This window comes from Cucumis sativus, chromosome 2 (assembly GCF_000004075.3).
Source record: "Cucumis sativus cultivar 9930 chromosome 2, Cucumber_9930_V3, whole genome shotgun sequence".
Taxonomy (NCBI): Eukaryota; Viridiplantae; Streptophyta; class Magnoliopsida; order Cucurbitales; family Cucurbitaceae; genus Cucumis; species Cucumis sativus.
Window position 1 is genome coordinate 10,586,931 of NC_026656.2, and position 26,073 is coordinate 10,613,003.

The window sequence follows — 26,073 nt, forward strand, 5'->3', positions numbered from 1 at the left end:
CTTTTTAGGTTGAGGTGGGGTTTTCTTTTCTCATACTTTGAGTTTCAAACTTTAATATAGTTAATAATTAAATTAACTAATTGATATTAATTCTAAAAACATTAATATAATTATGATTAGGGGAAATTATTTGACTTAGTTTGCTGTATTTAGATAACCTTATAATTATATGTTTTTATAAATTGACTAATTTATTAAAATATTTACCTGACTTGTTTTGTCCAATAAAAATTTATTAAGTAAATGTAATTATTATTTACACAAATTTAGCTAATGATATCTTGAATATATTTAATTAGTTAAATTAAGTTAGTACCATATTTTTCAATGTGGATAAAATTGCACAAACCATTGCTAGACTATGGAGTTTGTTACAATTATACACATAAGGACGGATTGTGTATGTGTAATATACTTTTCTTTTATTATTATTATTAAATATGCAATAAGATGTACTTATATTTAAATATAAAACATACGTGCCTGACTGCCCGTTTAGAATAAACCTTAGCACTTGGTTCATTGGTCATATATCTTGGTCTCAAGGTTCGAAACTTTACTAGTGCAACGCTCTTTCTTATTTAACAAAATTTTATTGGTTTTATATACAGAATCATCACCTTGACCAACAAACTATATATAATTTTATACCTTTGTGATGGGTTTGAAGACTCAATTTCAATTTTATTTTTGTGTACACGTTTGGACATGTTTGGTAATTATTTAAACCTTGTTAGGTTACTAATTTGTTTTTTTTTTTATATATATTTTTTAAATTTAAAATTAAATACAATACTTCTGCATCCAAACTTTTTTTTTGTTGTTATTTATTTTTTTATTGATGATTTAAGTGATCAAGTCAAATTTGAATGCTAAACAAATTGACTTTGTCTAATCACTTACTTTTTTTTTTTTTCAATAAAGTTTATTTCTTTTCTATAATTTTCAATGATTTGCAACTTTTGTTTTGGAAACACTTATTAATAAACAAGCCGTCGGTAGAAATAGTGGTTATAGGCATGATTTTCAAAAACGAAAATAAAAGGGTCATCAAATGGGATTTTAGTTTCTAAAAACTTGTTTTTACTTTTGAAATTTGGTTAAGGTTTATCGAAAGAAAATTAGATTAGACTCAATTTTCAAAAATAAAAAAAATGGCTACCAAACATAGTTTTAATTATTAGTTTTTAGTTGTTGAAAATTAAAACATAAACTTTATTTTCATATATAAGTTTTTCCGTTTGATATTTACTTGGAATTTGGTATTTCTGACTATGAATTCTAGGTATTTAACTTATAATTGAACCTTTATTTGTCACTTTAATGACAACAAATTTGATTGGAATGCATTAATATGTAATCATATGTACAAAATAGTATCTATACTATATGCGCTATAAATTAATCAATCTCTTCTAACTCATAATAAAATAGATGAAGAAATATAGTTCAATTTTCTTACGTGATATTCAAACATAATAGTGGTACATAGTAGCACATTTATGAAACGAATTTTCAATTGGACGTGACTTGTAGTTCTTTCTTAGATTTTTATACAAATGAAATACATGTAAACCATGTTCTGCTGAATGATACATGGAGCTAAACCTGAATCAACAATTGCAAAAGCCAAAGAGAGTTTTGAATTACCATCAAGCGAGCAAACATTAAGTAAAGTACTAAAATGTTTATTTTTTATGGAAGCACCATTAGTTGATATTATAGGTAAACAAGAAGCAGTAGGAGCCACAAAATAATACTTAAACCTGTCTTCTTCATCAACTTCTTCTCATGTATATGTTTCTCACATGAATAAAGTTAAAATTAAACATCTTATCAATTTAAAATGTATCACAGATAAATTACAGCGCATTTGTCAAACTAAGGTACCTGAGTTTTTTTTTCAATAAGTGTATGTGAAAATGCGCTGACAGAAGAGCATAGGATGACTCAGGAGTACCTCTAATAGAATTCAAACCAATCTTATGGCCTCTCGACGCCCTGTTGTAACTTACATTCATACTGTGATGCCTTTTCATATAGCTAATAGCATCACGTGGATGTAATAGAACCTTGTCATTCAATTTAAAAAGGAACTTTGTACACCCAACAATCATCCAAGATGTTGCTTGCCTATAGTAAACCTTGACAATGTCAACAACACATTGGTGGGTTCACGAATGACACACACCACTTTTCTTGTAGACCAATGCACGTAAACACCAACCACAAGATAAATCCTTACCACAAATATCAAACGAAGTACGATTTAACCTAATCATAGTAAGTTCAAAACTATTATTGAGAGTAAGCAAATAAATAGCTTTTTGAAAAAATAGATTTGCTCCTAAAAGTGCACCTTTTTTAACGAGGATATCATATTATGGGATTTAAAAACTTCAAATAAATTATTTTGGAATCCAAATCTGTTTGTTGGACACAATGTTCTTTTCCTATTAATCCACAATTCAAATACACTTGTATTTTTCAAAATGCTACATCACAATGTCAACAACAACACAAATCATTTTGAGTGAATTTTGATAAAACCAACATAAGCCACGAAACATCATTTTCTTCAACAATTCAAATTAGATTAAAACTGCTGGAGTCAACCCGGTAAAGAGGAGGGAAAAAGTTTACCTTTAATACAATTGATAAATTGTTGAATTAAACCAAGAATCAAATAGAATGTAAATCTCAGCAGCATGATACCTGTGATGGTGTGAACTTTCAATTCATTTATCATAAAAAAAAAAAAAACTATCATTATTTGTCGTATAGCTATAGCAAACAAGAAAATTTTGAAAAAGCAAATAATATCTTAAGTTTGTAAAAATGGGGAAGTATACACTTGTTCTGCTACTAGTTTGAACTTTAGTGAAGAAAGATGTTTTTCATAAAAAAAAGAAATGAAAAATTTAGATTAATGAAAAAGTTATTTTAATTTTTTTTAGATAAATTAAACTAAATCTAATAAAACGATTTAAAAAAGAAACAAAATATGATTAATGAAATATTTTGATATTTTCGGAAAACAACTAAATAGTAAAACAAAGGAAACAAATTAAATCTTCTATTTGGTAAAACTAATTTTTTAGGTTAATGGAAAAAAAGTTTTGGTAAAACAAAATAAACGGAAATGTGGAAAACCAAATCCACACTTTTTTTTTTGCAATGTTGAAAATACCAAATTTATAATTTTTCTTAATAAAAGCTTGTAAACGAGATATTTTTATATTTTTCTCTTAAAAAAAAAAAAGTTCAAATTGGTTAATGGAATATTTTTGTTTAAATCAAATGAAATTAATGTTCACTCAATAAACAAATATATTTGGAGTTCATCAAAATAAATTAAAATAGACCAAAATATTTTTTGTATGTTTGTTAGGTTAAATCAAATCTAAACTAATAAAAGACAAATTCAAAATCACACAAGTTTGTTGGATTGGAAAAACGTTATCAATGTTTTCTTCATGAAATTCATTCATGATCTCAGTTTGGGAACAACAGCATAAAAATAGAATGCAAAGTATTGTGGAAGTGATTTGTGGTATAAAGAAATACCAAATAGGCCATATAAGATGAGAGCTCTCTACATTATAAACTTTTTGTTTAGTAGAGTTACGAATCGACAAGTTTGACTTTTTTTAATTGAATATCAAGTGAGATAAGAGTGTGATTGCATCAAATGGAGTGTAATATTAAACTAACATCTAATAAGATAAAAGATCCTATCATTCATCTAAAGTATTGATATAGGTGATAATATTAAAAAAACTAAAATCATGTTGGCGTTGCAATAAAATCGAGGTGTGTAATTACAATTTTGACGTCCATCTCAATTAATGAAATTTTTAGTACTTTGAGATTGTAATTCTCCTATTATTTCGTGTCGTCAAATTCTAGAACGACAAGTTATGAATCTCTATTATTCATAGATTTCTATCATTGATCGAGTTTATCATCTACTTATCAACTTCAAAAGTGAAAATTTTTGTCCCTCCAAACAATTTTCATGTCTTTAATGGTGGGCTCTTTGGACATTGTTTGTGATGAATTGACAGTAAATTTTGTTAGATTTACAATGAATTTTATGTTTTGCTATTTTAAATACAATATTTTAGTCTAATTGGACCAAATATACAAATAACCCTCATAATAGTTGGAAAAATGTCAAAATAGGTCAATTTTGGAGGGGCGTTGATAACTTTTAGGATTAGGTTTGAAAAAAGGTTGAATTTTAGGACAAATTGAGACCGAAAGGTTAATTTTTCCCTTAATGAAAAATTTTCCCCTCTCCTTAACCTAAAACACAATGTAAAAAAAAAAAACCAAAATCATTTTATTCTTGCTCTCCCGTCCGCGAACCCTTGTCCTTCAACACATCTACAACATCAATAGTGAGGCAACGACAATGATGAAAACGTCGATAATATTGAGAAAATTTTCTATTTTACACATTTTAATTAATTTATCCTTTGTTCACTTTCTTCTTGTCGTTTTCTCCATCTCCAACGACCTCCATTTCAAATTTTTACATACAAAAACCCATCATTTTCACCTACCATTTTCTCCACCTTCTCATTCCCTTTCCTCTAAACATTGGTGAATGAGGATGTGTTTATTATGAAGTTTTGAAGCTATGTTGATCGGTTGTGGTGGTGCTATCGAACGATAGAATAATTTGTTGTAAACACCATATGTTCGTTAAAAGTCTTGAAAGAAACAGTTGTTTGGCATTTGTAGATTTTTCATTTCTGGCTTATGTGGTTTAGGCAACAGTCATAATGTGTTTGTTAAATATTGGTGAATGACTTCAATAATTTGTTGTGGACACCATGTGTTTGTTTAAAGTGTTGTCACTCATTTGGAACACTTTTGGACTACAATCATGCTATTGTCACTTTTAGGTACTTATGTTTTATCTCGCACACATCTTGCACATTTCAAATTTTCACTATGGGTTTTGAAATCAAAATTATGCCTCTTACATCCTTTGAAGTGCTTTTTTGCATGTTTGAAAAGCCTTTTAGGTACTCATGTATTATCTCGCACATGTCTCGCACATTTCAAACCTTTACTGTGTGTTCCAAAATCGAATTTAAGTTTCTTTTAAGTCCTTTGGAGTGCTTTTACGCATGCCTAGGAAGTCTTTTAAGTGCAAATGTACTATCTCACACACATCTCGCACATTCCAAACATTAATTATGCATTCCAAAATCGAATTTCTACCTCTCTTAAGTTCTTTAGAATGCTTTTACGCATGTTTAAAAAGCCTTTTAGATACATATATGCATTATCTAGCACACATATCACACATTCCAAATTTCACTATACGTTTCCAAATCAAATTTCTACCTCTCTTAAGTCCTTTGAAGTGCTTTTATGATGTTTAGGAAGCCTTTTAGGTACTTATGTTTTATCTCACACATTCCAAACTTTAATTACACAATCCCATATGACTTAGGGTGATTTAAAGTGTTTTCCCACATGACATAGAGACCTTTGTATGTTTTTCATTTGTAATTTCTTCTTGTTTTCCATATTGGTCACATTTGTTCCTTTTGGTGCAACTTTCTAATTAAATCATATTTATTTCTTTTTTGTTTCAGTCCTATTAGGAAGAGATGGGAGAACTAAAGTGGACCACGATTTTTTTTAAATTGCTCATGATTACATGATACATTTGATAATTATGATTGAGGTGAGATTGTTCGAATGCACTCTTAGTGGCATATTCACCCTTAAGTATTTTGAATATGTAGCTTTTAGTTCTGATTTAGTTTCAATATGTCAGGAAAACATGTCATGCTTTAGAAAACAATTGGCATTCCAATTATGGACCAACACTCGATTTATGTATTGATTTTGTAATGAATATCATGGAATGAATATCATTGTAATTTTTGGGCTTATGAATTTGGAGAACATATTATGCATTTATGTATTTGGAATACATGTTTCGAATTTGTGAACAAGTTCCAATTTATGTTTCTATGGAATGCATGTTCCAATTTATGTACACAGATTCAATATTAATTGAGGCTATAATTTTTGAAAGAAGACCACAAGTTATATGTGTATTTTTTTTTTATCTACATCCATTCCAGTTTCATGAAAATTTGAAAAGATAGCCAAACATTTTTTCTTGTACTATCGCAAAACCTTTTTTACAACAAAATTTAGAAAAACATATTTTCACCCCATGTAAAACCTTAAACTTTAAGGACTCTTAGGACTTATAAGAACTAAGTAAAGGAAAGAAAAATGTTAACGAGGAGATTGAAAGATTGAGAAGGGAAGACATAATGGAGTTGAGTAAGGAAATCTTGGGCAATTTTGAGAGTTTTCGGTTTAAATCATGTAGTCTTGAGTCTAATCCCAGTGATGACTAGCTGAGATCAAGGACAAGTGTAACAACCTAGGTTTAGGATTCAGATCCCCGACATTCTTCTGCATCCTTGCAACCTGGCAACATCATCCTTACTATTCTAACACGCCACAGGTTTAGGATTCGGATCTCCGACATTCTCCCGCATCCTTGCAACCTGGCAACATCATCCTTACTATTTTTAAAGATTTATTAGAGTGAAAGTTCTCCCCACAAACCAACACGAGTCCTTTCAACATGCTTTGTCCTCACTAACATGCATCCTAGGAATATTTTTTCCAATAGGTCAACTGACATAGGATTGGTCCAAGCTCAAGCACGCTTAACTTCAGAGTTCCTATGATCGAGCTACCGAAAAGGAAGGTACACCTTGTTGGTATATGTATTAACTTTTAATTTTTTTAAGTATTTCTTAACATTACTTTCATGTCCTTAGGATTCCTCTAATTCAAATGTGATACTGATTCATTCATGTCTCCCTCTTAATCTCAAGCGTTACAACAGGAAAGCTTAAGGAGATCGATCTCGGAGAACACCTTTGAGCTTTCTTGGCCGAGTTGAAGGACAAAGTGATTTTTGAGATGAAACTCGAGCCAAGCGAGACTGAAATAGAGAAGAATCTTGACTGGACTCGACCTCAGGATTGCCCGAGATCCTTCAATACTTTCTTTTTTTCTTCCAATCTCAACTAGATTAGGTCCCGTGATTGCCCGAAAATTTCTTTTTAAGGGATTAAAGCTCTTCACAGTGGTAAATTTAATAGAGACCTCAAACTCAAATTAATTTGGAAACAATTTCTATAACCTAAAGGCTAAGCATGCTTTGTACAAATTATACAAAATTACAGAGAAGAAGAACTTACACCGTTCTCGACTCTGAATATGTCAAACACCAAATTGTAGCACCACCACTTGAATACATTCTTACTCTCAGATGAGATAGGTTTGTAGGAACCAAAATTGGGAAAGACAAATTCTTTGAGAGGGAGAATTTGTTTCTTGAGAGAATATCAGTACGCAGAAAAAAATCTTCTAGTACTGTTCTATTTTTCATAACGCATACGTAAAACTCACTATTCTTCGGTCTAAACAAGAGGAAAGTTGAAAGAATAATGGTAGCATGGAAAACCACATTCCCTATTAATTTAAAATTAAATTAAATTAATAAAAATATTTAATTAATTAATCATTAATATAATATTTCATTTAAATTATATTTAATTGAATATCTCTCGTATAACCTATAGTTTTAATTAAATTAAACTATTAATTAATTGGAGAATTTTGAAAAATAGTAGATTTTACAAAATATTTTACAACTTATAGCAAATTCTATCACTGATGGTCATTGATATGCTACAGTGATATAAGACTAAGTGATAGAATCCAAAATTTTGCTATAGTTTGTAAATATTTTAATTTATTTTGCTATTTTTAAAAATGCCACTAATTAACTCTCTAATTAATTAATTGTTAAATTATATATTATATATTTAATTTAATCCAAATTTGAATCATATTCAAATATAAATTTATCTCATGACATATAGTTTTAATGTGTATCATATACGCATTAAATTTTAACCTATAGTCCTAATATGAATTTAATTCACATTAAATTAATATTTGAACTCATTCAAATATTTTACCTCTTATAAATTAATTTTGAATCATATCCAAAATTAAATTTATATGATAAATTTCAACTAAATTTATATTATAATGTATTATCATACATTACATCAATTCCCAAAGTAAATTTAAAATTTTCAAATTAGAACCAATATAAATAGATCGCATTACCCTTTACGAGCTAGGAAGGGGATCTAATGAACCTATAGATCAAAAACTACAATGGTATAAGCTTAATTAGCTAAACTCATTAACCACATTAATTAATATTTGTTAACTATGTGCACACTCCACTAAAGACTCACAACTCAACTTTTCTCATTGGATATAGACCAATAACAGTAAATTAGTCATTTGCAAGTGTTCCTAACACCAATTGGGTCAAATTACCATTTTACCCATGAGTTACTTCTAGTTCTTAAATATCAGTGCTCCTCTAATGAACAATCTGTTTATGGTCTCACCTATAAACAGAAACATCTCTCATGTCATAGAGAGGGTAGGACTCTTTATTCAAGCTAGTCGCGGAGCACCATTTAAGGAACACTCATCTACTTTATCTTGTGTTTCCAGCTCCCACTTTATCTTGTCCCCAAAATGATAAACATATTGAGTTGACAATCTGACCACTCTCACCCATACGAATCAAAGGATAATCTTTTGCAAACAGGAGTTTCATAATACACTCAGGATTAAGACTAAGTTACCTAAGTCATCATAATGAAATAGAAACTCAACTAGCTAACAGAGTTACATTTAGTGGTTACTATTTCGTGGTCCAGTCTTATGAAAACTCATTGTATAGGATACTCTCACTTGCATATCATCTACACGCGTTGAATTATTACGTTTGTATCAAATACAAAATGAGGTGTATTCATAATGTTACCAGGATAAGGTACCCAACTTTTATTCCTATACTATAGACCTTTTAAGTTGTATCTCGAACATTGATCCTTGCATGTCTCTACATACTATTCAAGACTCATCAAACAACTTAGGATGTTAGTTTATTAGATTTAGGTTACTAAGACAAAACTAATTATATAATCAATAACATCTATTGAAATGATAACACTTTATTAATAACAGTCAATGAATTATATTTACTATCTACGAGTTTTATAACATAAAACCCAACAATCTTCCAATATTTAATGATTCTCGGGCAATCTCGGGACATAGTCTAACAAAAAAGAAGTATCGAGGGATCTCGAACAATCCCAAAGCCGAGTTCGATCGAGATTGAAGGCATAGAAGAAAAGTAAAAAGTTCTCGAGGCTATCTTGGGTTGTGTTCGACCGAGACTGAAGACAGGAGATATTTTTTTAAGTACATAATTGACTTTTCACCGTCAATTTATCCTAAATCTCAACTTTTTTTTTTCAAACTCAATTTTGAAAGTCATCAACCCCACCAAAATTGGCTTATTTTTGACAATTTTCATTTATGAAAGTTATAGATGGATAATCTATTTTAGATGTAAATAATGATTTAACCAACTAACTTCTGTTCACTAAAATAAATGAAGGGGTACTTATTTAAGTATAGCTATAAAATTCTTCTATTTTGAAACACTCAAAAGAAAATTCTTGTTTTTTGTTTTTTATAATCTTCTGGGGAAAATGCCAATAAAAGCCATCAAATCATATCCAACTGAAACAAATTAGAAACACATGTATGAATGATAAAATGTTTTTCTTTAAATAGCAAAAAGAAATTGTAGGAGAATTGGTTTGATAAATGCATCATAATAACATGTCAATCTACCAATTGGATTCTGTAGGGTCCTCTAAATATCTCCTCCTTTCTCGACCTCGACTTCGACCTTGACCTCGAGTCCTCAATCTTTATGAAAGAAGGAATTAAGAAAAATGTCTCTAACAATAAATTTTATAAAAAACACATATCTAATTGATACTATCCATCACTTTTATCGCATTTCTAAAATAAAATTAAATTGCTATAGACTTTAAAAGAGTTATTTACAGCTCACCAAAATTGATTTTAACTTAACAAATAGTTTATTAAAGACTCCATTTATTTAGTTATTTATTATTATTATAGATAGAGACAGATCAAATAATGGGAAGAGAAACCCACAAATAATAAAACAGAAGAAAAGAAAAATAGAAAACGTGGGATTGTGTAATTATATCTTTCAACGACAATAATGAATAGATGGACGGGGAAATAGGTGATGTACAATAATTTGTCCAAACCTTTTTCCTTTTTCTCACTACCATTATCAATATTAATAATCACAACAACAATAATTTATACTAATAAGTTAATAACATATTAATTAATTTCATAAATATAACAAATCAACAAAATATTTACGTCGGGTAACAAAATATATAAGATCTATTTTCTTTTATGTCTGGAGATACGTTGGCAGAGTCCTATGCTCAACGTCACATGCTGACGTTGGAGTATAGTTTTCCTAACGTGATTCCATCGTTGACAAAATAGGCATCGGGGGACGAGAATTCGCGACGCTTTCATCTTTGCTCATCAGGAATGGGTCTCCATATGTGGGTTTCGATGTGCAGGATAACGTCATAAGAACTTTAACTAACACCATTCTTTACCTTCACTGACGCCCTCCTGAGTTGAGAAAATCCTGACTTGTTGTAGTGTTCCACTTCCACCGAGTCATAATGTAGTGGGATGCAAGTGGCTCTATAAAGTAAAATATAAAGTCGATGAGGCTGTGGAACGTTACAAAGCCTTCTTATTTGCCAAAGGCTATAGCAAACAAGAAGGGATAAATTTTGTTGATACCTTCTCAAATAGTGGCCAACATTGCATCTGTGAAGGTCCTTCTTTTCCTTGTTGCATCATTTGCATGGTCCTTATACCAAATGGATGCCAATAACACATTCTTCAATAAAGATTTATTCGAGGAAGTATACATCATTTTAAATTTACAAAAAGAAAGCTCATTTAGTTCCTTTCATGTGTAAGATTTATAAACCAATATATGGTCTCAAACAAGCCTCAAGGCAATGCTTCTTCGAGTTTACTTCCATGTTGTAGTTCTCTAAGTCTACGTTACGTTGATGATATCTTGTTTATTGGCCCCTCTTATGACATTCATGTACTAAGCTCTCCTTCAACCCAAGTTCAAATTAAATTAAGGACCTTGGAAATGCTAAATATTTCCTTGTACTTGAACTTTCTCATTCAAAGTTCGGTATATACATATCTCAATGAAGATATCTTACAAATTGTTGATGATTGTGGCTTTATGGCAACAAATTAAAACCAACACACTGTCCAACGAATCAGCTCAATCTCAGATTAACAGCTTCCTCTGAGAAACTTCTATCTATTGAAGATGCAGTTTATAGCAGAAGATGTGTTGACAGGCTATTATTTTTACAAATCTCTCTACCAGACATTTGATTTATATATAGTGCATAAACTAAGTCACTATGTTGCTTGATCACAATTTGAATATCCCGATGTTGTGCACACTATCTCATTAGATATCAAAAAGCACTATTGGACAAAGTGTTTTACTCAAATCAACAAATAACTTTCAGTTGAAAGTCTTTGTTGATTCAGATTGAGGTTCATGTTCAGACACACTAGAAAGTTGGTAACAGACTTTGATAACTATATGGGAGACTTATTCATCACATGGAAGACTAGAAAACAAGATATTGTATCACGATCATCCTCTGAAGTCGATATGGAGCTCTTGTCATGGTGTCGAGTGAGGTCTTATAGTTGTATCGACTTATGCATGATTTACAAATCAAATCTCATGCATGCTCGAGCTGTAGTTTTGACAACCCAAGCTACTATCACCATTGCTTCTAATCCCACCGACCATGAAAGGACAAAACATACAACAATTGACTAACACTTTGTATAAGAGACAAGCCCTAAACCCTAGACTTTTGCCAATAAATAAAGTCTCAATTTCAGTCAGTTGATATGTTTACAAAGGATTTACCTGCTTCAATTCTTCATGGTTGTTTACATGCTTCAATTCTTCATGGTTGTTTCTTGGTCAAGATGGGCTTTTTAAATTTACATTGTACATCTGTTATATCAAATAGCAGTTAAAAAGTTAATTAAATTGTAATTAGTTAGAATGGTTTATATTTGGTTATTACAACATATATCATCATGTGACTCCTTGATGTATTCAAAGAGATAGATTTCCTCTTATTCATAATAAGGCAAATTATATTTCTACTCATTTGATGTGAAAGTATTGTTATTTTGAAAAATTTTTATGTATATAATTATATAAAAAAAAATAAAGTTGAAAATAAATATAGGAAAAGGACACATATTATATTTAAAACAAAGTATATACACAAACACTGGATCAACTCCACAGAAACTAGTGGTCACAGCCTCCCTTTTATGTTAGGTCATTATATTTGTCAATTCTAGGAGATCAAAGGAAAAAAGAAGACACCTAAGAAAGAACAATGAATTAAGGTGAGTCCAACACCAAATAAATAAATGCACCACATGCTCCATCACACAAATCTTGATATTTTGCCAATGTGTCTATAAGTTTCTTTTTTTCTTTTTTCTTTTTCTTTTTAAAAATTTAACTTTACATATAATTGGTGGTCACATGTATCTTATTCCTAGATAAACCTTTTTAATCTAGAGAAGATTTACGTAAACGTAACAAAAATTTAAAATATTTACGGTTGATTACGACAAAATAAGAAAATTTCATGACACGCGATTATTTTTTCATAAATTTCATATAAGTCCTTGCGATTATTATTCTCATACCATTTCGATGCAATTAAGGCTCGAAATCAAATAATTAAAGACAAAAAATCTTTCATATTGAGACATCTTGGAACAATGTATGCCTGAGATCAAATAAAATAAAAGTAGAATTTTTCATCCCATCTCATCTCGGTGTCACTAAGGCTCGAGATCGTGTATCGTGATACACAATCATTTAAATTTGAAAGTCGTTGTTTAAAATGAAGTACAAGATCATGTAGATCTACACTTGTGTCTTTCATCTCGAGCCATCCTGGTGCATTGTGTGCCTAATATCAAATGAATTAAAGGCAAAATTATTTCATCTCAGGACATGGTATGCCCGATGTTGTGTATCAAAATCTACATGATCGTGTATCGAGTGTGTGCGGTCAATTATCGCGTGTTGACTGAGGTAATTTTTGTATTTTACATTGTGGGTCCGTGAGCTTTTTTTGTTTTAAAAATTGTTTTATGCCGTGTAAATATTTGGTCGATTTGTTGTATTTTTTTAAAACTCTTTACAAACCTATATCACATTTGTTTTTCAAATTTTAATGACTTAACTATAAAATTTAAATACTTAAGAATTTATTAAGTGCAGAAGATTTTTTAGATATAAAAATTGAAATTTGAAAACCAAATATATACTCAGTTTCAAAATTCATGAATTCTAATATTTTTTTTATAAAAAATAAAAAGAATCAAACATGTCAAAATTCATTACATGGAAAATGAAAAGAAAACCAACAATTAATTTAAGCTCTAGTTAGTTAAAGGCTCTGTTAGATGCAAATCTAAAAAAGAAAACTGAAAATTATCAAATATATTTGTATTAGAACTTTTTTTTGTTGGGAGAGAATTTCACCCTTTTGGGAGTGTTTTTGTTTGAGGAAGATTCTCACACGTGAACAAAGTCTAAATGATCATTCACATCTAAGTTTAACTATTTGTTTGTCACGGTAATAGTCATTTATTTATAAATAAATTCAACTTTGTAACCATTTAACTGTAATTATCTTCTCTAAATATATTGTTCCTTAGACGTAGGTGTTATTGTACCAAATCGGACTACCACCAAACTCCTGTATTTTTATTTGTGTCTTATTATTTGTTCCTTGGAATTTTATAACATTGTATATCAAATATTATTCTCTTTCCAATTTTAAAATTTAATGACCTATTGAAGAATTTGAAAAGTTAAAAAGAAGAGTTAAAATTTAATGTTTTTAGTACAATAAAAGACAGAGGAATTTAAACCACACACCCTCTAGCTACATAATTAATACAAGTTTTACTTTAGGCGAATTATCCTTACTTTTTTTATTAATTAGATTTAAGATTGAAAAATCAAACATCTAAGTTTAAATTAGAGATGAAAACCTTTAAACTTTTCATAAAAAAATCATAATAGAGAAAGAAAACAAAGGATAAGTATAAAGCTGACAGTCTAGTCCATTTGTTTGGAAAAATTAAAATTAGCTGTTTTTCCTACTCAGACCCATCTCCTCGCTTGCAGTTTTCTTCTCCCAATCCTTCTTCTTACACTCCAACACTCGCCGTCGCCCGAGATTTCTCTCCGACATGAAGCTCCCCGGTAATTTTCTTCTTTTCCTCTCTGCCCTGAGCTGAAATGCTTTTTTTTGTCCCTCCAGTGTGGGTTTATGATTAATAGTGTTTTTCTTTTTCTTTTTTGAGTTCAGATCTCGGCGGAAATGGTGGAGGAATCGTGAACCAGGCACGGATGATCGCCGTGTCGTTGGCCGGTGTTGTGGCCGCTGCTGGAACACATTATCACTGGGGCTGGAAGTCAAGGTCTTCTTCGCCTAGCTTCATTGAGGATCAAAAAATCGTACCGGTCATGGGACGGACAGAATCCGGCCGTGCCGCCACCTTTGAGGCGTTCCCCGACTATGTTGGTAAGTTCCCAATATCTTTATTTAATTTATTTTTATTTTTCTGGATTCTTTCAATTATTTGAAATTAATCCACATTAGAAAAATAACCTCTTTTTTTTTTTTTTTAAATATACCCAAATGAATTTTTATAATAAAATTTTATACTTTATCCATGTTTATATAGAAGAAATCTAAAATTTTGATGTATTTTTACCTTTGCAATAATTAAAATCTAAAACTTTCGATGACAACTGAAAAAAAGGGTGAAAAAACTTGTATCAAGACAGAGAGTTGACTATCAAATTAAAATTTCCCTTTTTTATTTTTATAGAGACAAATTTCATTTGGTATTGCAAAGTGATCAGAAAGACTATGGTGCACTAGTTGTAGACAATTTTTTCCTTTAAAATTTTTATTCGTTTATCACATATAAATATAGTTAAAGGTGGGCTTTGCTTAATTATTTTTCTTGCAAAATAAGTACCACAAATAATTTTCTAAATCAAATTGTCATATGGTCAAATTTTGTGGAGAGAGATGGAGGAACGAAGAAGAAGGCACACAATTATGTGCCAATAAAAACAATAGAATTATTCAACATTTTAAAATTTTTTTATTATATATTATATTATTTTCTATTACTATTAATTAAAATCGTAACAGGTCTGTAGGTTAGGTATGGAACTTTATTATGTTTTAATTTCCACCTACGAACGAAATTATGAATGTAGGACGGGAGAGAGAAAAAAAATAGTGATTTAATTTCTTTTTCATTACACATTTTAAAAAAAAAAAGATAAAAAGAAAATATCTAATAATGAATTAAATATATTAGGGATTTATAATTTGAAAAAGCGTAAGTCAGTAGAAACAAAAATACAAGATATTTGTGGTTGGAATATGGAGGAGCTAAAAAAGGAGTTAATTTGTGTTTGGGAGTGCAGCAAGGCAATTGGGATTTAAGGATGCGGGAGAGTGTCCAAAGTTGGGGAAGCTGATAAATGATTATTTGAAGAAGAAGAAAGGCTGTGAAGAATGGATATATGACTATTTGGTTGATCGTGAAAAGGATAATGCAGATTCATTATATGTGAAGCTCATTCAAGAGTTGGAGACTTGTATTTTGACCTATTTTGCTTTTCATTGGGATAAAGCTCCTCAAATGGTTTCTCAGGTACACACCCTCCCACAATACAACTTTTTTATCCCCAAAATTCAAAATTTGTGAAAATATTTACACAATAATATAGTTAAAACTCCAAAATAACAGAAACAGATCTGTATTGCAATAAATAAGGTTTGTCCATATTCTTTTTCTGTGCTAGCGGGTCCCGTGGGATGCCCAATTTTGTCTGATGGGACGAGGAACCTTGTTTTGATAGGGAATAGAGTGAGTGGGAGGAGTAGTCTTTTCTTTTCTTTTTTTCTTCAACCCAAACAGGTATATATATCTTTTTATATATTTTTAACGGAAATTGTTTTAAATGTCAATAAACATTTACACAAATTAAATAAATTTACATCCTATATGGATTTTAAAAAAATTATATTTAAAATTATCTCTTATTTCAATGGAATAAATTTATTATTGTTGTAATTGATATTGTGATTATATAAACATATTTTTTATTTTTTTATTTTATTATTTAATGAGTTGGATATAATCTTATAATATGTTTATATAATTAAATAGCTTAAGAAGTTGACTCTTTTGTTTATATTATAAGACTTAAAACAAATTTTGCCCCAGTCCATAAATTTTAGAAAAAAGTAATAAAATATATGTTATAAAAATACAAAATATATATTATATAAAATTCAAAAATAAGTATAAAACTAAAAAGTTCATGTCAAACTATTATTTCAAATGTTTCTTATCGGTTTCTTAAACTATCACTGATAACATCTATCTTTGATATCTGCTATTATTTATTAATGTGATCACCATAACTTTTAATTTGAGAAATGTACCAAGTTACTGTCATTAATAGTGACTATAGATGATAACTTCTATCATTGATAGTTACATTGAAGGATATATTTGATTTTTTTTTTAAATTTACTAGCTTACTAACCAACACTTTGTTTTTTTTTTTTATATATATTTTATTATTGTACTATATTTTAAATTTATTTTCTAAATTGAGTTAATTGTTATGATTTTTTTATATAAATAATAAACACTATAGTTTATATTAAAAAAAGTCAGAATAATCATTTTAAAAAGATTTAAAAAGCACAATGTAAATATTGGTATATATCTTTAAATTTTGGGAGTGATTGATTTAAACTCTAAATAGATTGTATGAATTTAATTAAATGTCAGATTAATAATTATATTAATTTAAAACTCTAAACTTTTAAAGTTAAATTTTATAAAAATTCAAATCCTTTATTATATTTTATTTGAAAATACCAGATATTCTTTTGTAAAATTTTGAGATTAAAACGATAAAATTGATACAAATTTCAAATAAGAAGTTTAAATTGATACACTCAAACGAATTTAAATTAACATCATTATTGGTTTATGAGTTAAATTAGATAAATCTCAAAATGAAGAGATAATGATTTGATATTTGCCCCAAAAACATTTATAAGAAAAACTCCACTTTTGAACATGAGAATGAGATGAATAGGTAGTAGTTTATTGAAGTGGTTGAGTGACATTATTCTTTTAAATTAGTATTAATAATAAAATAATGTGTTACATTTCCTCACGTTATCCACACACAAAAGAAAAAGTATGAAATAATATTAGTATATGGCCAACCATGATATTAATCATATTCTTTCTTTTCTTTAATATTTTATGCCAAAACATTATTCTATATTTATATTTTCTATTTATTTACTATTATTTGATCAATGATACAAAGTGTAGGTTAGGTAAGGTAGCTAATTGAAGAGCATGAAATAGTATTATAGTAGCGAAAGGTAGATTATCATAACTTTTGGATAGTCCTTCTCTTAAACGTTTTACAAATCAAACTTATAAAAATTTCTTTCATTCATATATAGATTTCTTTGGTATATTATCTTCCTTTGACAAGTAATTTCAAAAGTCAAACCTTCAAACAAAACAAAAAAAAAAAATTAACTTTTAAAAATCTACTTTCCAATTTAGAATTTAGTAAAAAAATTCTCCTTTTACTTATAAAAAATAAAAAGTAAGATTAAACTAATGGAGAGAAACACCCATACAATTTCAAAAAACTAAAAATTTATAGGTGTTATTTTATATGTTTTTTTAGTACAGTAACTATGGGATGATAACTAATCTTTCAAATAGACAAAAATATCATGTTAATTATTGTTGAGTTATATTTAATATGAAATAGTGAAAGTCCCTTACGGGCATGTTTAAAAAAAATGTCATGTTAAATTAAATCCAATTGGGTTGATGTAATTATTTTACTTTCTTAGGGGCATGTTTAAAATGATTTAAGATTTTTTTTTTCAAAAATTCATTTTTATTTAAACAAACTTTTTAAAAGACAAACATTTTTTGTCAAAGAGTATTTTAGGTAAAATTTCGTTGGATTTGTTAGAGGAGAATTTAGGGAGAAGATAGAAACTATTTACATCCTATAGCAAAAAAAGATGGATAAGCATGAGTTAAAATTTGAGTTATTCATTTTCGGCTTGGATTAAATTTTGCTATAGGCATAGTTTGTAAATTTTTCTATTTTTAAAAATTCCCTTTTATTATATATATACTAAAAGTTTTTTTTTATAAATATATAATTTCAAATTATAATAAAAGAATTTGTCTATAGAGACTTTGATAGGAGTTCGGTAACGGTCATCAAAGATGGTGATCGAAGGTGGTCGGGGACATTCATTGTAAAAAGATAATCAAAAGTTGGTAACAACGATCGTCGACAAAAGTAAGTTGACGACATTCAACTGAAAAATGATCAACAAAAGTTAACAAACAACTACTAAGAAAAATGATCAACAAAAGTCAACAGGCAACGATCAAGAAAAATGGTCAACAAAAGTTGGCCGACAATGGTTACCAAACAACATTCGACAAAAATTGATCGGCAGTGGTCACCGAAAAACTATCGTTCGTAGTTGGCCAACAATCATTATTGAAAAATGATCGATGAAAGTTGGTTGACAACGATCACAAAAATGGTCAACGAAAGTTGACCGTCAACAATCACTGAAATTAGGCGATGAAAGTTGGTCGACAATGGTCACTGAATAACAATCAATGAAAGTTGGCCAACAACGATCACCAAAATACGGTTGACGAAAGTTGACTAATAATTTTCATTGAAAAATGACCAATGAAAGTTGACCAACAATGGTCGTCGAACAATGATCTAAAAAAGTTGGCTAGCAACAGTCACTGAAAAATGATCGATGATGTCGAAGGTTGGCTAACAGCGGTTGCAAGAAAAATGATACAAGAAAGTTAATTGCTAGTGAATGAAAATAGTTGCCATAAAAAAGTTCTTCGAAAGTTGATTGACGATGGTTGTCACGAAAAATTGTTGAAGGTAGATCGATAATGGTTACCCAAGGTTTGCCGACAACCATTAATAGTGGTTGATAGTTTTCCTATAGATGTCGCTAGCTAGAAAACGATCATCCAAAGTTTGACCAATCATAATTGTCAAAAAGCAGTGGTCGAAAGTTGGTCAGAAGCAGTAATAGGGAAAACGATCGACAAACATTGGTTGTCAACAATCGAGTAAAATACAATGGTCAAAGGTTCACCAACGACCGTCATTAAAAACAGTAGTCGAATGTTGGTCGACGACAGTCAGTAGAGAATTGTTGAAAATTGGTTAGTATAGATAGTCGAAGGTGTTGGATGGAGTATTTCATATAAATTAGGAAGATTAAGAATTAAACACTCAAAATTCATTTTTTAAAAAGTTGGTTTTAAATGTTATACTAACCGATGTTGATAGCTTGTTGGCTAAGTGGGCGGAGATGCATTGGTTTTGTGCTATTCACTGGTCACAAGTTTGATACATTTCCATAGAGAAAAGGAAGGGATAGAAAAAGAATCATAAACAACTTTATTTTATAAACTCATTTTTTTTCCAAATCTATTATAGGTCACACAATTTTTCCAAAACTAACTTAATCATCTGCAACCTAAACATACCTTTAACTAAGCAACAAATAGGTTTTAAACATATAAGCAAATATTAATTAATTATCTTTAATTTGTTGGGTTAATGCAGGCGTTGACGGATGAATCGGAGCACAAAACTAAGCTCAAAAGCTTTATTATGGCCGCCACAAGGTTATTCATTTTCCTATTCTTCCCTTTTATGATCAATAAATGTTGGAATTAAATTAGAGTGCTAATAAATTTGTTTAATTAATGAGTAACAAAATAGGAAATTTGTTTTAAATGAGTTTGAAAATATTTATACATATTGATAAATTTTACCTTCTATAATAAATCATGATGTAAATTCCCCTAAATAATTTTACTATATACTTATAAATAATATGTTTTTAATATTAATTCGATTGGATTTTTTTTAAAAGCACATCAAAACATAGTTATCAAAGAGTTGTTTTCTTGTATGATTAAAGTTAATTTGACATATTTCAATGAGAAGGAAGTTTAAAGTCACATTGAACAATAAAGGAAAACCTCATAATTTCAAACAATGAATCGTCCCAACACATCAATTAGCACATCAATCAGACTCTAAGGCTATATATTGGTGACTAATTAAATAGTTAGAGAGTATGATATAAAAAGTAATTTTAACCTAAAAAGTTGTAATGTAGGTATATTAAAATTTGTACAGTACTTGAGGTTAGGTTAAGTTAATGAAGGATTATTATTTATTATTGGTGTAGGAAACGGAGGTTCGAAAGGGTAACGAAGGACTTGAAAGTGACGAGGGTTATATCGACTCTAGTGGAAGAAATAAAAGCAATCGGCGGCAGCAGCAACGGAGTGGAAGCTGACTCTAAATGCACCGACGTTATGGCGCCGGTGGCCCTCAACAAGAGGAGCCCCGTTCTCCTTCTCATGGGCGGCGGAATGGGAGCCGGCAAAAGCACCGTCACCAAAGACATCCTCAAAGAGTACGTTCAAACATTTCATATCTAGATACCATTTTTAACCCCACCTTTCATAACCAATTCTTTTTTGGGATATTTGTAAATTTAGCAATTAAAATCAAAATAATTAAGTATATAGCAATATTTTAAAAAAAATTACAAATATAGTAAAATTTGTCAAATTCTATAAATGATATAGTCTATGACTGATAGATCATATTATAAAAATTGGTCTATCACCGATAGATCATACGAGTCTATTAGTGATACAAGTCTATCAACGATAGTTTTGCTATATTTGTAATTTTTTTAAAATGTTACTATATACTTAATTATTATTCCTCAAATAACCATCCATTACAATTACAATTACCTTCTTTTTTTCTTTTTAAGATTAAGTCTATTTTCATTTGCATATCTTTTAAATACAATTGTTGAACATTTGTTAAATTCTAAAAACAAAAACAAAATTTTAAAGTTTGGTTTGATTTTTTTTAAAACCATTATTGTCGAAACATAAATAACAAAAGAAGAAAATTTGAGTTGAAAGTATCGATTACAAACTTAATTAAATTGAATAAAACTTTACAAAAATCAACTTTATACTAATTTTTTAGACCATTCTGGTTGGACGCGGAACCAAATGCCGTGGTGGTAGAGGCAGACGCTTTCAAAGAAAGCGACGTTGTTTATAAAGCAATTAACTCCATGGGCTGCCCTGATGACATGCTTCAGACATCGGAACTCGTATGTATCAAACTCTACATCTTCATTATATTAAATTTGTCTTCATCCATTAGTTTAAGATTTTTGATCAATGAGTAATTTAAGATGGTATTAAGTAGGTTGGTTCACTTGCTCAAACCCTTGTATTTGTTGTTTCCCTTCGATTAATATTAATCTCTATTTAAGAGTATTAAATTTTTCTTCACCCAAAACCTTAAACTAGTAGATGAAAGTAAATTTAATTATGTATCATCCAACACATTAAATATTTTATTTTCATTATTTTTTCTTTCTTTACTAATTAATTTTTTTCACATCACAATTATTTTATATTAATAAATTGAAGATTAACGTCAAAACCAAAATTGAGCATTATAGTATAATTGTCTCAAGATAAACCAGTGTAAAATATTGAAATTGAGAGATGTAATGAAAACAAAACTAAATTTTGTTAAGGGTTGATAAATTTTGTCAAAAATATTCAAGAATCAATATATTATTAGAACGTTTTAAGAAGTTGGTAAATTTAACTTAATACTTCAACTACATCAATCACAGGTACACCAATCATCGACGGACGCAGCATCGTCATTGTTGGTGACTGCACTAAATGAAGGTAGAGACGTGATCATGGACGGTACTCTTGCATGGGAGCCATATGTGAACCAAACGATTGAGATGGCTAGAAATGTTCATAAACACCGGTATCGTATGGGGGTTGGCTACAAAGTCAACGAAGACGGGACCGTCATTGAAAATTACTGGGAACAAGTAAGTCCAGAAGAAGAAGAACAATATGATTTCGACGGGATTGTCGAGAAAGATCGAAAGCCTTATAGAATCGAATTGGTTGGTGTTGTTTGTGACGCACATTTGGCTGTTATTAGAGGCATAAGGTACGATACCACACTATATAATAAACATAAATTTACCGATCGTCTGTCGCCGTTTTTTTCACTCTCTCTCTGAATTTTATTTTATTTATTTTTCATTTTTTGTAATGGTAAAAAGGAGGGCAGTTATGGTTGGGAGGGCTGTGAGGGTGAACTCACAATTGAAGTCCCACAAAAGATTTTCAGAGGCTTTTCCCAGATATTGTGACCTTGTTGATAATGCCAGGCTCTATTCCACCAATGTATTGGGGATATCACCGAAGGTAAATAGATTATTATTAAATCTCTCCCACCTCCTGTTACAACAAAAAAAAAAAATTGATTACATATATATATATATTTATTGAACATGGACAAGAATCTTCTATATGCAAAGTTTAATCTCAATTTAATTATGTATTAGTTATAGTGTTTAAAGTGATGGAATTAAAAATTGATTGGATGCAGTTGATTGGGTGGAAAGATGGAGATAACAAGTTATTGGTAGATCCAGAAGAAATCAAATGTGTTTCAGTGACAAGTAAGTTGAATGAGAACGCAAATTCAGTATATGAGCTTTACCAAGATGCAACCAATGTTTTAAATGAAAAGAGTTCTATATGGAAAGAAACTGTTTTGTCATCTTCAAGGCCCTCTGTTCAGATGGAGTTGAAGGCTTCTATACAAAGCATTGAATCAAAATAGCAATGGAAATGCTACATTTCTCTTTGATTATATTTCACAGAGGGTTTAGATGAACGTACGTACTTTTCAATCGTTGATGCTGCGCCGTGCATGTATTTAGTTTAAAGTTATTGTCTCGTGTGTTGATGTGTGAAGATGATCTAAGAGTTTGAGTGCATGCAAAAAGAGAAGATGGAGTTGTAAATTGTCGTACTTTGAATTTCAAATATAATCTTGAGCTTAGAACGTAGTTGTAAGAAACTGTGGAAGTACTATTATCATTGTTGAATGCTTATCGATGTACAACTTAAATTAAAACTATATGATGTCCTTAGTACAACAACTCTCCTTAGTTGTGGAGTTCTGATGAAATTTTGAGTATTAGTACCTATGTCTAACTCATTAAAAACAACGCATTTTTGTTCTTTTGGTTTTGAGGCTTTGAGGATGTTTTTCTTTTTCTTTTTTATTGTTATGTTTTAAAATCCCACAAGTTTACGATTTTGAATTTAATTTCTATTATACTTTATGTTTAAAACTTGGAATAGCGGTAAATATAAAAATTAAATTAAAAATAATTAAGCATATAGCAACATTTAAAAAAAGTTGTAAATATAACAAAATCTATCAAAGTCTATCAATGATAGAAGTCTAAAAAAATTTGAAAATATAACAAAATCTATCAAAGTCTATCAATGATAGACTATGTTCCAAATATTGATCTACTAACAGATCATAAAATTTTAGATTTTACTATATTTGTAATATGTTTAAAATGTTACTAATAGATCATTATCAATTTTATTAATTGAGTTAATAAAATTTTCTTTACTGTTTACGAACTGTTGTTGTCAATTAAGATCCACAAGCTAAGGTTAAGAATAATGTAGTGATTGTAGTGATTGCCTACTTTCTTTTACTCAAATTTGAACATCCAAATAGCTTGTATGAAACTCTGTCATTTCTGTATAAAAACGAATATCAATATTATCACTGAGATATCCTATAATAGGTCTTGCTTGTCTATTACACAATCTATGTTTTAAATATGACAAGATTGGTCCTAAATGGATTATTTTTCATATCATTTTCTAACTAAATAAAGCACCTCGAGTACACTAGTGTTATCGAACTTAACATATTAAGAACAAAGAAGTTTGGCCTATGTTAAATGAAATGTCCGAATAGTACTTATCGTTAACCAAATGAGTTTGTCGTTCTCTTACTTTTTCCAAGTAATACTTATAGTTAACAAAATAGTATTTATAAACTCAATCACTTTCATATCACAAGAGGTTAATTATCAAACGTTTATACATGGAGACCTTGCTCAATCAACAAAGAACGAATACAAAGTTGCAGTTGTAAGTTAGTGCCTTATGTATGACTTCGTACCTTTTCACGACATGGGTAATGAAAAATTGATACAGATTTGTGTGAGACGTATTGAGGCTTTATTTTTAAAACTTATCCTTATATTTCTTTGAAATGCTTTCATAATTAGCATATCTTATTAGTAACATTCCATCAATAAACAAGTCTCCCCGTTTACACATCTATAGTCGAATAACGTTTTTTAAAATGTCTATACTTTATCCTCCTCCACGACATCGATTGATTGCAGAGCAATCTCTATTGTAGGGGTTTGCCTCCTCCACTTTGTCCCTATTAGGACAAGTTGGAGGTGGAGAAGGTTGATTGCAAGGATCGATAAATTTAAGGTGTTTTGTCTCTGCTGCTACCTCTTGGCCCACGACCAACATGCCTATTAAGGCCAAACATATCAACCACGACTTCATGCTTTTTTTATTGTCGGCACGAGATCTTCTTGCGATTGTTTTGTATATTCGTTAGATGATTTCTCTATTAGTTTTCTCTGACATTTATAAGTTCCATTATGGTTGAGAACACATACAATGATGCAGGAAAGTGGGGAACTACAATAGGTAGATGGTTAGGTAGGTACTTTTTGTGAGTTGTCTTGATGTCAAAAAGTTATATAAAAATATGAGCCACACAATCATAATTTGTTGTCATTAGTTAAATATAAATCTATAAACGATACCTTATATTTTTAGTAAGAAGAGAGAAATTTGTTAAAAGAGTAGAGCTTATCTAATGTATAAATGAAAAGTTGTTATTCATGTCACGCCCCGCCCCAAAGATCACTCCATGCGACCAAGTGGATGCGTGCCTGCCGCCTAGTCGCTCATCGCGCGTCTCCTCGTGAAATGACATTTTGAACACCTAGTAAGCACAACAACTTCATAGATTACAATTTTAATCGCGAAAGCCAAACATGAGAGAAATAATAATGCTTCATTATTAAACAAAGATAAGGGTATATTTGTTCATTGGTACACAAGTTCTCCAATACAGGACGAAAAACAGACCAAAAAATGGCTCCACTTTACTGCCTCACTCCTACGTGCGATGAAAAATTACGGTGGTCACTACCAAAATGATGCGAGTACAAGGCACAAAAGGCGATCAAGGCTGCAATGTAAACAACAGATGTTCTTCATTACATGGGGCGGGGATATAAAAACGAACATTTGTGTTTGTGTATTGCCATCAAATGGTGACTTTTTGGGCTAAAAATTAAATTTATTATGAATAGAACCTGGAGTTTTTCCTTGAAGTTTCAGTTGGGTAATTTAAAGGACATATCCTGTGAATTTTGTTTTTCCAATCAAGGTTGAATTTGTTTCAACCCCCATTTTGGGTAAGTTAACTTGGGAGAATTTTTGGAAGTTAGTCATTATCAATTTTGTTAATTGAGTTAATAAAATTTTCTTTACTGTTTACGAACTGTTGTTGTCAATCAAGATCCACAAGCTAAGGTTAAGAATAATGTAGTGATGGTAGTGATTGCCTACTTTCTTTTACTCAAATTTGAACATCCAAATAGCTTGTATGAAACTCTGTCATTTCTGTATAAAAACGAATATCAATATTATCACTGAGATATCCTATATTAGGTCTTGCTTGTCTATTACACAATCTATGTTTTAAATATGACAAGATTGGTCCTGAATGGATTATTTTTCATACCATTTTCTAACTAA

The 26,073-nt window shown here is 29.9% G+C and overlaps 1 protein-coding gene across 1 annotated transcript; it reads left to right on the top strand.

Moving 5' to 3' along the window:
- The first annotated feature begins 14,178 nt into the window (after positions 1 to 14,178).
- Positions 14,179 to 23,377, top strand: LOC101217539 (hypothetical protein). The gene is made up of 9 exons (XM_011650860.2): positions 14,179 to 14,374; positions 14,481 to 14,696; positions 15,620 to 15,849; positions 19,883 to 19,944; positions 20,517 to 20,747; positions 21,341 to 21,470; positions 22,008 to 22,345; positions 22,461 to 22,605; positions 22,790 to 23,377. The coding sequence occupies exons 1-9, from the start codon at positions 14,362 to 14,364 to the stop codon at positions 23,024 to 23,026; spliced, it is 1,602 nt and encodes a 533-aa protein (XP_011649162.1). The 5' UTR covers positions 14,179 to 14,361; the 3' UTR covers positions 23,027 to 23,377.
- Positions 23,378 to 26,073: the final 2,696 nt, after the last annotated feature.